Here is a 13,371-nt window from a genome sequence, read left to right on the forward strand (position 1 = left end):
CCCCCAGGACCAGGGACTATTTTTAGTCCCCTGACCCACCCCCCCACCCTCAGATGAACAAACCCAATCCAGAGAACCTACCCCTTGATCCCACTGCTCCCATCACCACAACTTACTTCAACCAGCTCCCAGCACAGTGAATGCCAGTAAAACCAGTGCTAGGACTGGCTTACAGGATGGGGGGTTTGGCAGGCTTCGCAGGGACTGGCTGGTCCATGGGGGATGGGGGGTTGTCCATCTAGGGGAGGGCTAAAAGACCAGGGAGCTAAAAATATCCCAATGCCAGGGGGACAGGTAGGGGAAGCACAGCCCCAGGGCTGGGGTCAGTGGCTGGGCTTTCCCAGCCCCGGGAATGCACTGTGAACTGTGCAGAAGTTCAGTTAAATCAGGATCACCAGACCCAATCTCAGTTAGACTACATCTGAGGTAAAGTTAACTTAGATCTGGTTAGCCATTTTAGACTGATCTAACCTTCCTGAACTTCTGTACAGTTTGTGCTTAGTTCCCTAGTTAGGTCAATCTAAGTGCAAGGCCTGTACCTGGGCAAACTAACTTAGATTGGGTGGCCATTTTTAATGCAATTTAACCTCCTGCTAAACTCCCTGAATGTCTGCACCTAGCCCTAGAACAGTTGCTCTGCTGATGAAGAGCTCTGGCTGCATTAATCTAAGTGGGATGTTTTTAGACTCAACCTTATTCCTTCAGATTACCTGGATTTTACAACGTGTTCCTGGTCAACGAAACAGCATTTCAAGAACAAAGTAGTGACACAGTTGAGCCAAAGTTTCAAACATTTCAATTTCCATTTAAGCACCATAAAACAGACAAGTGCTCAGCACACAGCATCTTCATTTCTGATATATAGATTAGGTCTGTATCACCACCATGATGTGCCCAGCAGAGCTGCTGCAGAGTCTACCTGCCCATCACATCCACTCCACATGCTTCAATTCCCAAATTGAGGCAAAATAGCCACTTTAAAGTGGCAATGAGTATGCACCCAGCACTACCTCTAGGGTCTGTCTCAGGCATGCCAGTCAGTATACCTTGCCTCATTTCTAGGATTTGTGTGCACAGTGAGAATAAGTGAGGTGGACCTGCTTCACAGTGACTGTCCTAGAGGTGGCATGGAGGCACTGTAAGCATGCCTTAAGACAGATTTTCAATAGATCCAAACAATCCTGCTCTCTTTGAAAAAAGACTTCTTATTTTGGCACGTAAATTGGAAGCTCTTGCAGTAATCTGATCCCAACTATAGTGGCTGAGTCCTCGAATATCTGGTCCACAATGCAGTGAGCTTTTATTCTATTATTCTTATTTATTCTTAAATATTCATGCATTTGCATTTTTGCTAATTATTTCTACTTGGATGCCAGGGCAGCATTTATAACACATGGTTCACATAACACTTAACTAAGCATATTGATGATGCTTAACTTTCATCAGTCTTTACTTACTGTTATAACATGGTTTACTGTCTGGAATGGGTTGATTTTAGTTGACACTTCATCAGAGCCAATATCAGGTGTGTTTGTTTCTGAAATGATGGCTTCCTTAAAAAAATAAGCACATAGAATGACCATCTTTATTTTCTAGCTACAGTTAATATAAAGGATGAGTAATTCCTTCTCACTCAAATCCATTTAAACAGTGTCCAGATGCATTACAGAATTTCACCAGGATGAATTCAAACAGACTGGTGATTACTTTCTTGTCTTTCCCTAATTGACCAAATACATGTGTTTGAATTGTTGATAAGGATAGATCAACAAAGAAAACTTGTAAAATATTAAGCTAAATGAAAAATTTAGTTGTTTAAACAAGGACTTGTCCTGTGACCAAGAATTAAAACTTCCTTTAATATATTTTAATGCATCTATTCCCTTTCATCTCACTAAAAAAACAGGACCTTTTCCCACATTCCTCAAGAATATGCATCGTTCTGCTAATAGTGCCATCTTATGGTATCTAGAGAAAATACAACTATTGGTTGAAAAGAGCAGCAGATCACAAAAGAGGATTACTTCCCTTTCCCATTCTTTATTTTACATTGACAACAAATAAAAAAAAATTGCTAACATATTTTAAATCACTCCATAAAGTCTAAAGAACTATAATTCATGAGATCACAGTGTAGGCTTTAAATAGAAACCCCTGGCTTCACACAGTAATTCTGCTTAAAAAATAAGATGCTGCTGCCACCACACAAGCATCGCAGACACAGCAGCAGCATAGGCTCCACAGAGTCCATCATCCTGATAATCCATTTAAATACACATCTGGGTCTGTGCCCTACCTGGCCACCTCTAATTAAACTGCTCTACCTGAAATCCTGCGTCACAATGCCCCCCAACTATACAGTTGGTTCAATGAAAGGTATAACCAAAAAACCTCATTTCTCATGTATTTCCTAGACCATCACTGCTACAATAACACTACAAACCTCCTAAATATATATATAAGAGTAGCAGAGAACATATAGTAATGAGAAAGAGATGCTTTCATTTTTCAGATAATCCTTTCCTGATTAAATATATACAGGTTTTGTTTTTCAAATTTTCAGTTTGTCAAAAATCTCTTTTCTTGCTGAAAAGAACAAGCAACCTTTATTCATGGGCTTTTCCTATGTAGTTATCCTATGGTAAACTCCTATACACGTTAATAGAAAATTCTAAACTTTGCACAGAATTTTTAATAACATCTGTGCAATTCTACTTCAGGGATGTAACAGTATTTTCTTACATACTACACATACCCAAATAAGATACTCACCTTGTTCTGAGAAAGCAGGAGTAAGAAAAAATATTTTTCCAGAACTATGGCTGAATTTTTATTGCAGGGGATCCTGACACATGGCTGAATCCTGACTGGTGCTACTTGGGCAAAAGCTAAAGTGTTAACCCCTCTAGCAGCCAATGGTGAATTGATTGTAGCTGTTTGCTGCTAAGCCAAAAGGTGCTACTCCACCCCCAACCTCACAAGGGGTAACATCAACTGCCTCCGTTGCTGAAGATGACAGCCATTTTATAACATTTCCATGCTCCCATTCCAGCATGGAAAATCATCTTCCTTGCTTAAGACAGGCACCCCAATTTTGGAGGGCTGACTTTTGGAGAAAGGGTGTGTGTGATATGCGAGTAAATACAGTTGTAATCTATTCAATTCAACTGAGTATCTTTAAAAGGCAAACTTCAAAAATTGTAATTGTTTGTATTAGTTCTCTTAAGATTTTGCTATGAGTTAGAAGCAACCTAATGAAGGCAGCTTAATTTACATACAGAAAACTTTATTTATCCCAATTCAAAATGAATAAATAGTATTAATTCTAGCAAGAATAGAGTTTTAAAAATATCAGGTGAAGGACAAGATTTGGAGAAAATTGGTAAGGAATAGTAGCATCAATGAGCCAGATTCATTCCAAGATAACCCTGCTACACACACACACACGCACGCACGCACACGTGTGCAACCTTGTCACACCTTGTGCTGTGAACTGCACCAATATTGATCAGTGTTAATGCTAGCTTGGAGTTCAGAGCAGTCATACCTTTAGTCTAGAAACCTTCTCTGACTGTCCCCCACTTACACAGCTGTGAATTGCCACTAGAGGCCTGGTGAGCAGGGGCAGGACTAGGAGCTGTAGCTGTGAGTTGTCACTAGAGAGCTGGTGAGCCAGAACAGGCTTTTATCCTTGCTCTACAGGCATCCTGGGATACTGGAGGACTTCAATTTGGGTGGCACAACTGTGGAAAGTGGATACACCTTAATGGAACAGGAGCTTGGTAGTGCAGATAAAAGATAAACCTGCCCTGGAGTGGCATAACTTTGAGCCACATAATGAGCATTTAAAACTGCTTTAAGGTGTAATGTGCAGGCAATTCATGGGTAAAGAGCTCCAGGAGATGCCCAAAATTACCGTGCAACAAAGGGCTCACATGCTGGGGATTTGTATGACTCAAATGAATGGGAGGCACTGCTGAGCCCCCACCCTTGCAGGTACAGCAGTCCATGAGATATGCCTATGGCTTAGTATATATCTGAAGCTTGCACTAATGAAACTACTATAATCTTGTCTTTACCAAGGAAAACATTCTTTAAGGGAAACAAGAAAGTTTGGCTGAAATTACGCTGGAGCTACTTTGGTGAATTCTAATAAATCTAGTAGAAGTCAATAAGAAACACAGTAGGTGAATCTACAAGTACTATTAATGCACCTGAGTAAACTCTGGTGCAATGTGTGCCAGAGTTTAATGCTCACAGGCACAGCACTTACACATGAGCTTGGGACCACAGCATATTGAGCTAAGGCAGAACAGCCCCAACTGGCAGGGGGCCATACGTGGCAAGGTGAGGTTAACAGAGCTTAGCCCTGCCAAATGCAAGGCCACAGGCTGCTGCAGGGGGGATGAGCGGGCACATTCAGCTACCCTGCGCACTTGCAGCCAGGATCACAGCCGGCCCAGCTGCAGGCAGGTAAGTTTCTTTTAATCTGTTTTCTTTATTACTGCCTGGGTTTGGGGGGGATGGGAGATCGAGACCCCCACAGTACAAGAGAGAGTGGGGTAGGGGAAGGGTGAATCATTCACCCCTGACCCACTATCTGCTGCACTGTGGGTCCCCCACAGTACATACAGCAGCGAGCCACCCACCTGCACCCCTGGACAAGCCACCAGGCTCCAGTTGTCCCATGATCTGGCCCAGCCAGGGCATGGGACAACCAGAGCCCAACTGCTCCTCCAGAAGCATGGTGCCAGGCAGCCAAAGGGGTTAATTAGTTAACTCCGTTGTAGGATAGTACTGTCCAGGACAAATACTATCCTATGGTGGATTTATCAGGTGTGCCACAAGGTATGAGCAGATGGTGACCGGGGCTGGCTGGGACACAAGGATGCTACAGTGCAGGGGCTTCCTGCCAGCTAGCCCTGCACTGTACCACCCTTTTGCCCCAGCCAGCCCCTCTGCAGCACAGTCAGCCAGGACAGAGCAGCTCCAGGCTTGCACGGTGACTCCCTGGGCCCCTTGCATAGGCAGAGAAAGAGAAAAAATCAGGGGGGGGGCTAAGCATGCATGTGTGCATGTGCCCCACACCATGGGAAAGTCTGAGGGGGGAACGGAAAGGGCCACAGAGGAAAGCAGTGTTGCTCGGCACTGTGCTGCACTGGCCCCAGCCGCTGCACCAGCCCCAGCCCCGGCCCTGGCCCCAAGTGCCTCCCTGCCCCAGCACCAGCTGCACACCAGGTGGGGGGACCCCAATCCAGGAGCTGGAGCGGGGCCAGCCCTGGTTGCACTGCTGGGCCAGAGGGGGCAGAGTCCCTGGGACCCCCATGCCCGCCCTGCCCCATGTCATCCCCAGAAAGAGCCTGGCAGCTCCTCTAGAGGCATTGCGCTGGGCAGCTGGGGGGTGGGGGCACGTGGCCCCCTGATCTTTGCACGGGACAAGGGCAGGCTGCAGATATGAGCTGGGCTCAGACTCTGTTCCCTGCCTGTGTGCCTTGCCACTGTCACTTTGAAAATAGTGGGCGCTGCCATGTGCCTCGCTGCCCAGTGGCAAGACACAGATGGCGGCGCCCACTGCTTTTGAAGTGGTGGCGGTGAGGTGTGGAGGCAGGGAGCAGAGGATGAGCCCATCTCATGGCTGTGGCCTGTTCTTGACTTGTGCAAAGATCAGGAGGCCACATGTCCCCCACCCAACCTCCCCCAGCTGCCCGGTGCCATGCCTCTGGAGAAGCTGCCAGGCTCTTCCTAAGAACAACATGGGGTGGGGAGGCACAGAGGTTGCAAGGGCCCTGTCCCCTCCAGCCCAGCAGTGCAGCTGAGGCTGGCCTCACTCCAGACCTTGGATCTGGGTCCTCCTGGCTGGTGTGCAGCTGAGGCTGGGGCTGGTATGGTAGCTGGGGCCAGGAGGCAGCCAGGGCTTGCGCTGTGCTGGGCAATGCCACTCCCCCCCCCCAAGGCCCTTTCCCCTTCCCCCACAGAGTTTCCCATGGGGGGGAGGGGGAATGTGTACTCACATGCACACACGCTCAGTCCCCCCTCTTGATTTTTTTTCTTCCACTGCCTATGCAGGGGGCTCAGGGAATCACCATGGAAGCTCGGACCTGCTCTGTCCTGGCTGACCGTGCTGTAGAGGGGCTGGCTGGGGCAAAAGGGTGGTACAGTGCAAGGCTAGTTGGCAGGCAGCCCCTACACTGTAGCATCCTTGTGCAACAGCCAGCCCCGGTCACCATCTGCACATGCCTTGTGGCACACTGAATAAATCCACCATAGGATAGTACTTGTCCCAGATAGTACTATCCTACAACAGAGTTAACTAGTTTACTCTGACCTAATAGCACCATACGTGTAGCCGATGACACTTTACTGTGGAGCTAATTAGTCAACTCCACAGTAAAAGCACACATAAATACACCCAATGAAAACAAATACAATTGCTTTCTTAAAGATTCTGCATATTCATTCTGCTGCTTCTTTATGAATTAGGCATCTAAGTTCAGAATATTTTTTAAGCATGCAAAAAATATGTCTGAAAATATATTGTGAAAAGAAGGAATATATCCTAAAATCCATGATACCATTTTATGAATACTCTTTTGTACCAGTATATTGACACTTGAGATGGTCCTAAACTGCCCAGTACAGGTCTTGTTCCAATCTTCTGGGATACTCAGTAAGGAATTTTGACTCGGGTACAGAAATTTGGTGAGATATTACTCTAAAAAATAAAAACCTAACATTTAATACTTTGTGTAAGAAAAAGCAGTATGCATTAACAAATAAAGCCTTCTTCCTCCAATACTGTTTGTATTCCAGACAAGTCTGCTTGGCCCGGTAACTAAAACACAAGTTTCAGAGGTGAGAGTTTTTATCTTGGCTCTTAGATGTTAAAAAGTGAATAGAAAGTAACTGCTTATCAAAGCCTGTTGTTCAAATTCCCGTCATAATACAGAAACTAAGGTCAGCTTATTAATAGCTCAGAATAATACCCTCCTCTACTGATACATACAGGAATGACCATGAGTTGTCATGAGGGACAGATCAGGACAAATTATTTTGATAAAAAAAACTGAGACTAGAAGTACTTCTTCAATAAAGGATTACCAGCTGCAAATCAACAATTGGAGTAGAAGCTCCATTACTGTGTGTGTGCTGCAAATGGATTTACCTTGAATTCAGATGGAAAATAGAAAATATTGAATGATGTTTCATCTATGCCTTCTCTGGGTACTAATGGTTCACCTTATGTGTTCCTTCATAACAATTGTAACTCAAGGATGCTCACAATCAAATTGCCATCAATCACGTCATTATCTATTTTGAGGGCAAAGGTAACACTTCTGTTCCTTTTTCAGCTATATTACTAAGCATATGGTGGTACACTGAGGTTGAGTTCCATACAAAACCTTAAAACAAACTAGCTTCAAGGAATTTCTTTCAAAATGATTATATGGTAAATGTTCAAGTAATGAAATGCACCTCATCATTTTCTTCATATGGAGACGAGCCCTTTCCACTAGAACTGTTAATACCAAGGCACCCCATTTGACTGCACACAGTCATGCTTAGCTGGAAGAGAATTGTAATTAATAAGTAGCCTTGTTAATCAAATAGCAGCCAATTAAATACACCAGCAATAACATATAAGTTCCCATTCAAAATGAACTCATTACTGTTCAGTTCAACAGAAAGACAAATGACATACTACCACAAGTAAGTGTAGCTTCTCTAAAGCACAGTGTAACACACAATTTCCAAAACTACAATTTAAAGCCATGCCAGGCCAATTTGGAATCAGCACAGTTTATCATATAGGTCTGATTTTGCAACTCTTCCTCATACTGAGTAGGAAGCCTTACTCTGTGATTAGTTCCATTTTTTTAAGAGGACTAATTGTAGAGGATTTCACTCACTCTGTGGGTGAAACCCTGGCCCTTATGAAAGTCAATAGGAAGACTCCCACTGATTTCTATAGGGCAAGGATATAATGAAGTAATCTGGCCTGCAATTCACAGTACTAAGAACATCAAGTATTCAATTCCAGAAAACGACAGGTGACAAAATTATTTCTTTCACATAAACCAATGGTTTATTGAATGTTTGCCTTGGCAACACAGTAGGGATACATGTGCATCAGCAGCTAAATGGCAATGGCTTTTTTTTTACAGAAGGATACACTCATTTTGTGTTGAAATTTCCTGCAAGTACTTGTGCCCAAAGTAACCTTTTGTAGGTTAGGTAATTGAAGTTCGTCAGTATAAGCATATTTAGGTATGTTATTCTAACCTTAACTTTTCGTTTGAAATTAGTATTTTTTCAAGCTCTTGGTTCATTAGATTGTAAAAGCTTGTTTTAAAAATCATGGAAATCCACAACAAAGTCTGACTTTTTCTTAGCTCATTCTTATGTGCCTAGAAATTTTAGTATATCTGGCCAATAGCATACAGCTTCAACAATGCAGGCCAGAGGGAAATATTTTAGCTTGTGAGTTTAAGAATTATTTTTTACCATTTTGCTTGATGGTTTTAATTCATAAATGTGCTGATATTTAAAAAGCATACACATTGGCGTAAGCAGTCCCACTGAATAACATAAGCAGCATTCTTCTTGTTAGTAGCCAAGATGGTCTTGCTTTTGTTGCCTTGGCTTATACCTCTAAGTCTATTTGAACAGGGAATCTTTTAAGTTTTACATTATTGACATTTCAATACAGCCATGTTTTCAAAACACTCAGTAAGTTACAGTTACAGTTCATATGTGTACCTGTTAGATTTATAATCCTTAAAAAAAAAGAAAGCATGAAAATTCTTTATTACTCTACACAAGTAGAACTTTGCCTTCTTTAATATGGAAACCAACTATGCAAACAGCATTTATTCTTATTATGAATAACTTTATTCACATGAACAGTCCACTGAGTTCAGCAGGACCAGCTGTGTGAGCTATCTATATGAACAAGAACTCACCAGACCACAGAAGTCAGCAATCATTTGAGATGAGATCATAGCATGGCTTGACCTAGGTTTCTAATCAGGTGAGGAAGCCACACCCATACACTTCTGTGTAGCTTTGTGGATTGAGGCCTAATGAGAACACTGTCTCCCTGCTATTATCCCCTCCTTCAGTACATGGGTAGCGAGCACAAGTGCAGAGGCATCATTATGGGGAAGACTGAATTTCCTGCTAGTATGAACCAGTGCCAGATTGCCCTTTGGAGTAGCTCCAACGTGTATTTCCTTCTGGGGGAACTCCAGGATAGGTGCACATGACCAAGAGCAGTGGCAAGACCATAGTCTAGACTCCATATTGTATCTTCTTCCATCTATTCAGGACCCAGTCTTCCAGTCCTCACTAATGAGGAAGTCCTTGTCCCTCTCAGGATTCCCACTGATTCCCTAATAATTTCCAACTGATTTCTCGTTCCAAAAATAAGGCCCATTCACATAGGTAAGGTTTTATAATGTGGTGTCCATAGTTGTCAGTCATTAAGGGCAATATTTTTGCAAGTCATGGCTGATTTTGAATGCCCAATTTGAGATAAATATGGGTAACATTCAAAGATGCTGGGCACCCATAGCTCCCATGCACATAAATAACACTTGTGAGCAACCAGCATTTCTGAACAATCAGTCCCAAAGCATCTCTGCTAGGCATCAAAGCTGGTGGCTGGTTTAGAAAATGTGGTTAGCACTGTGGTTCCAATGTGAACAGAAACTGACCCCAAATAGCATTTCAGTCAAATATATTTTTTATTTGTATGTCTCTTTCTGAAAAAGGTAATGCATTAATTCAAAGTTTCTCATGTAAACCAACATTCATAGCACTAGGTAGGAATTAGCCACTTCTTTATGATCGTGCATTACCTTCATTGGGGGCGGTCTCACATCTGCAACTCTTGGAACCTGCTCTTTTGTTTCTTCTGGAAATGTGTTGTTCCCTGTCAGAAAATTCTCCATTGTTGTTGCAGAAATCTGTGGTATATCATTAGTCCCAGGAACGGTTTTAAATTTTGTGGTTGCTTTGTACTTTTCCTGAAGAACTGTTCTAGTGAGTCTTTGATCTCTAACACTATCATCAGAATCAAAAAGACTTCCAGAAAACTTGGAAATGGGCTCCTGTTTGTTAAAGAGAAAAAAAGACAAAGCTACAGAAGTGTGGATACCTAATTACTGTCTAGACATTACATGGGCTACAGTTAGAGCTATTCTCTATCACATCAGCATAGGTCGGGTAATTCCACGGAAGGCACTGTGCCCTAAGGTTCAATGCTCCACACATATTGCCCCTGAAGTTACTTCTCTGGAAAAATCTTCCATTTCTCAGGGTTCTATTTAATGTTGTGTTATTCTCAAAAGACCAAGGGATTACATTTATAAAATGATAAAACTTGTTTATTCAGAGAGCCTTCTTAGCCTACTGATCAGCTAATCCCCCCCAGCAAATATTCAAGTAAGGGATATGCAAGTAAGAGAAGGAGCTAGGTAAAGTAAAGGTGGGTAGAGGGTGGCTGAACCTTCCATGCAGAGGTGTAGGGAGCCCTTTCAGCGCCCAAAGCTGGGGAGGGGGAGGAGGGAATTGCGATGAACACAAGAAAGTGGAGATTGGGGGAAGTGAAGTCTTACTGCTCAGGGCTCTCTTCACTTGCATGGAAGCTATGGCAGTTCAGCTGCTGCAAAAGAGTCATCAGCGTGGGTTTTCTTGGGGCCCTTCCTGATGCCCTGTTCTCTCCTCCCCCCCAAGCCTCTGGTCACAAGGCTGGAAGGTGGTGCCTCCCATGGCAAAACCTTGGGAGGTTGCAGGGCACCATTCCACCCCTGCCCTCAGATATACTTCTGGGTGCAGGACTGTGCCTGCCCAGCTCCAGTACATTCAAAAAGCCTAAGCCTGAATTGATTCAGTCTTTGCAGGTTAGTCTAACTTGGCTAGGTTAACTCAGTTTTGCAACCTGACAAACATCCCAGAAATGCAGGCACATGCCTGCAGGGGCTCAGGCTAGAAGCCAAGAGTTCTAAAGCAGCCCTCCCTTCCTTCCACAACACTGAGCTGAGGGTGGGGCATGGCTAGGCCCTGGCAGGTTGCTCTAATTAGCTCAGCTGGGAATTGATAACAGTGTTTATCACCCCTAACTCAGTGTTTATCACCCATTAAGAAAACAACAGGAGGACATTACCAGCTACCTGTTGACTCTGCCTGTTAATTCAGCACGGACCATAGTCAGCATGTGGTCAGCTAGCTAATATGCAGACACCTCCTCAGCAAGGCTGAGGGGAGGGGGGGAATTTCTGCTTAACAGGGGGTGGTGAGGGGGAGCAGCCTACAACTCTCTGGAGCTGCAGCCAGGGAGCAGAAGGGGGAGGGCAGCCCTGCTGTGGAGCAGAGTCCTGCCCAGTCCAGAGAGCATGGTGGGATATTGGGGTAGTCTGGTTTATCTTTAACCAGCCAGGTGCCTGGGACAGACATTGCATAAACCCATTTGACCCAAATCAGTTTAGTCTGATACTACATTCAACCAGATTTATCTCAAACTGGTTCCAGCCATTTTCAAACTGGTTTCTATGAACTGAACATCTGTTCTGTTACAGGTTTAAACCAGTTTCTGATCACTTAAACTGGTTTATGTGTAATGTCTGTCCCTAGCCCTGGGGAGAGGGGGCGTTACTAGCACCCCCTCTAAGTTAGCCCCTGGTTCTGCTCACCTGTCCTAGGTACTTTACAACTTATATGTGTTCTGAACATGTGGAGGTTGGATGTGGATCACAAGGGCAAGGCAGCCTCAGACTGGTCTGCCTGTTACACAGAGTCTCTTTTGCAGATAGCTGGAATTTTAGTACCATTGTGCTAATGGTGTTGTGCTGCCTGGAAGTGTGGAGGGGGCAAAGGACCCACATACATGGTACAGAGGAACAATGCCTCCATTCAGGTCTACATCTTCTGTAGATTCCCAGAGATCTGTGAAGTCGCCTTGGGCTCTGTATGAAGGAAATGGTTTAGCTCATTGCTTTTTAGCTCAACCCAGAAGAGGTTGTAAAGAAGACACAGTAAACCATTCAAAGAAAACATATCCAACAAGAAAGGTCTTGTTTCCAAGAATACCGCAGGATTCCTATCCTTCACAGATCTTCTCTAGCTTTCAAAATTCAACTTAGCTCTCCTCTTCAAATTTGGTATGTGTTATATAGTTAATTGACTACTGAAGATGTGGATAAGATCTTCATACCACATCCTTACATTTTTACTTAAAAGTGAGATTGTATAACAAATCTATTCAGGAAACTTATAGGCATGTACAGTTGGTCTTACACAGGGAGTGCCAAGATATAGTTACCCTTTATATAGCAAAATTCAACATTTTTCATGAATATTTCACCTAAAAATGGATGATACAATATAGCCCCTACCAAGGAGGAATACTCTGCTCTGGTCTGGACCTGCAGAAAGCAAACAAGGAAAGCCAAGGCTGCGATGGAACTCCAGCTAGCTACAAATATCAAGGAAAATAAAAAGTCCTTTTTTAGATATGTGGGGAGCTGGAGGAAAAGCAAGGACAACATTGGACCCCTGCTAAACTAGACGGGGCAACTGACAATTGACACCCAGGAAAACGCAAACTTGCTAAATGGGTACTTTCCATCAGTTTTTCACCAGTCCCATGGGATAGCCCTGCCCACTGTGGCTCAGGGAGGCCCGGGTGAAGGAGATTCCTTGCGCTCCATCAAAACTGACCTCATGAAGGAACACCTTGACATGCTGAATACTTTCAAGTGAGCCGGCCCTGATGGGTTACACCCAAGGGTACTCAGGGAGCTGGCGAGCGTCATAGCTCAGCCCCTGGCATAGATCTTCAAGAGCTCTTGGTGCTCTGGTGAAGTGCCCAATGATTGCAAGAGGGCCAATGTGGTGCCTATCTTCAAGAAAGGGAGGAAAGTAGATTCAGCTAACTACAGGCCCATCAGCCTGACCTCTATCCTGGAGAAGGTCCTGGAGAAGATTATTAAAGAGGCCATCCTTAACCGACTAGCTGAAGGCAATATCCTGAGGGATACCCAGCATGGGTTTGTTGTGGGTAGGTCTTGCCTGACCAATCTCATTTCCTTTTATGACCAGGTGACCTATCACCTGGACAAGGGGGAAGAGAGCGACGTTATATATCTTGACTTTAAAAAAGCCTTCGATCTGGTATCCCACGATCAGCTCTTGGCTAAACTGCCTAACTGCAGCCTCGACCTCACCACAATCCACTGGCTGGGGCATTGACTCCGTGCTAGGACCCAAAGGGTGGTGGTTCAATGGAAGCCAATCGTCTTGGTGCACTGTGACCAGTGGGGTCCCTCAAGGCTCTGTCCTAGGGCCTATACTATTTAACTTCTTCATCAATGA

General features: G+C 44.2%; 1 protein-coding gene across 1 annotated transcript in view; it reads right to left on the reverse strand.

Annotated features, from left to right (window-relative positions):
- Nucleotides 1-1,442: 1,442 nt before the first annotated feature.
- Nucleotides 1,443-13,371, reverse strand: part of LOC109299831 — a 28,433-nt gene continuing 16,504 nt past the window's right edge. Inside the window, exons 3-4 of the mRNA XM_019520339.1 lie at nt 9,858-10,109; nt 1,443-1,553 (exon numbers count right to left, since the gene is read on the reverse strand). Coding sequence (XP_019375884.1) covers nt 1,443-1,553; nt 9,858-10,109 — 363 coding nt within the window. The remainder of the gene's footprint in view (nt 1,554-9,857; nt 10,110-13,371) is intronic.

The sequence above is a fragment of the Gavialis gangeticus genome, unplaced genomic scaffold, assembly GCF_001723915.1.
Source record: "Gavialis gangeticus isolate Ggan-Ray unplaced genomic scaffold, GavGan_comp1, whole genome shotgun sequence".
Taxonomy (NCBI): domain Eukaryota; kingdom Metazoa; phylum Chordata; order Crocodylia; family Gavialidae; genus Gavialis; species Gavialis gangeticus.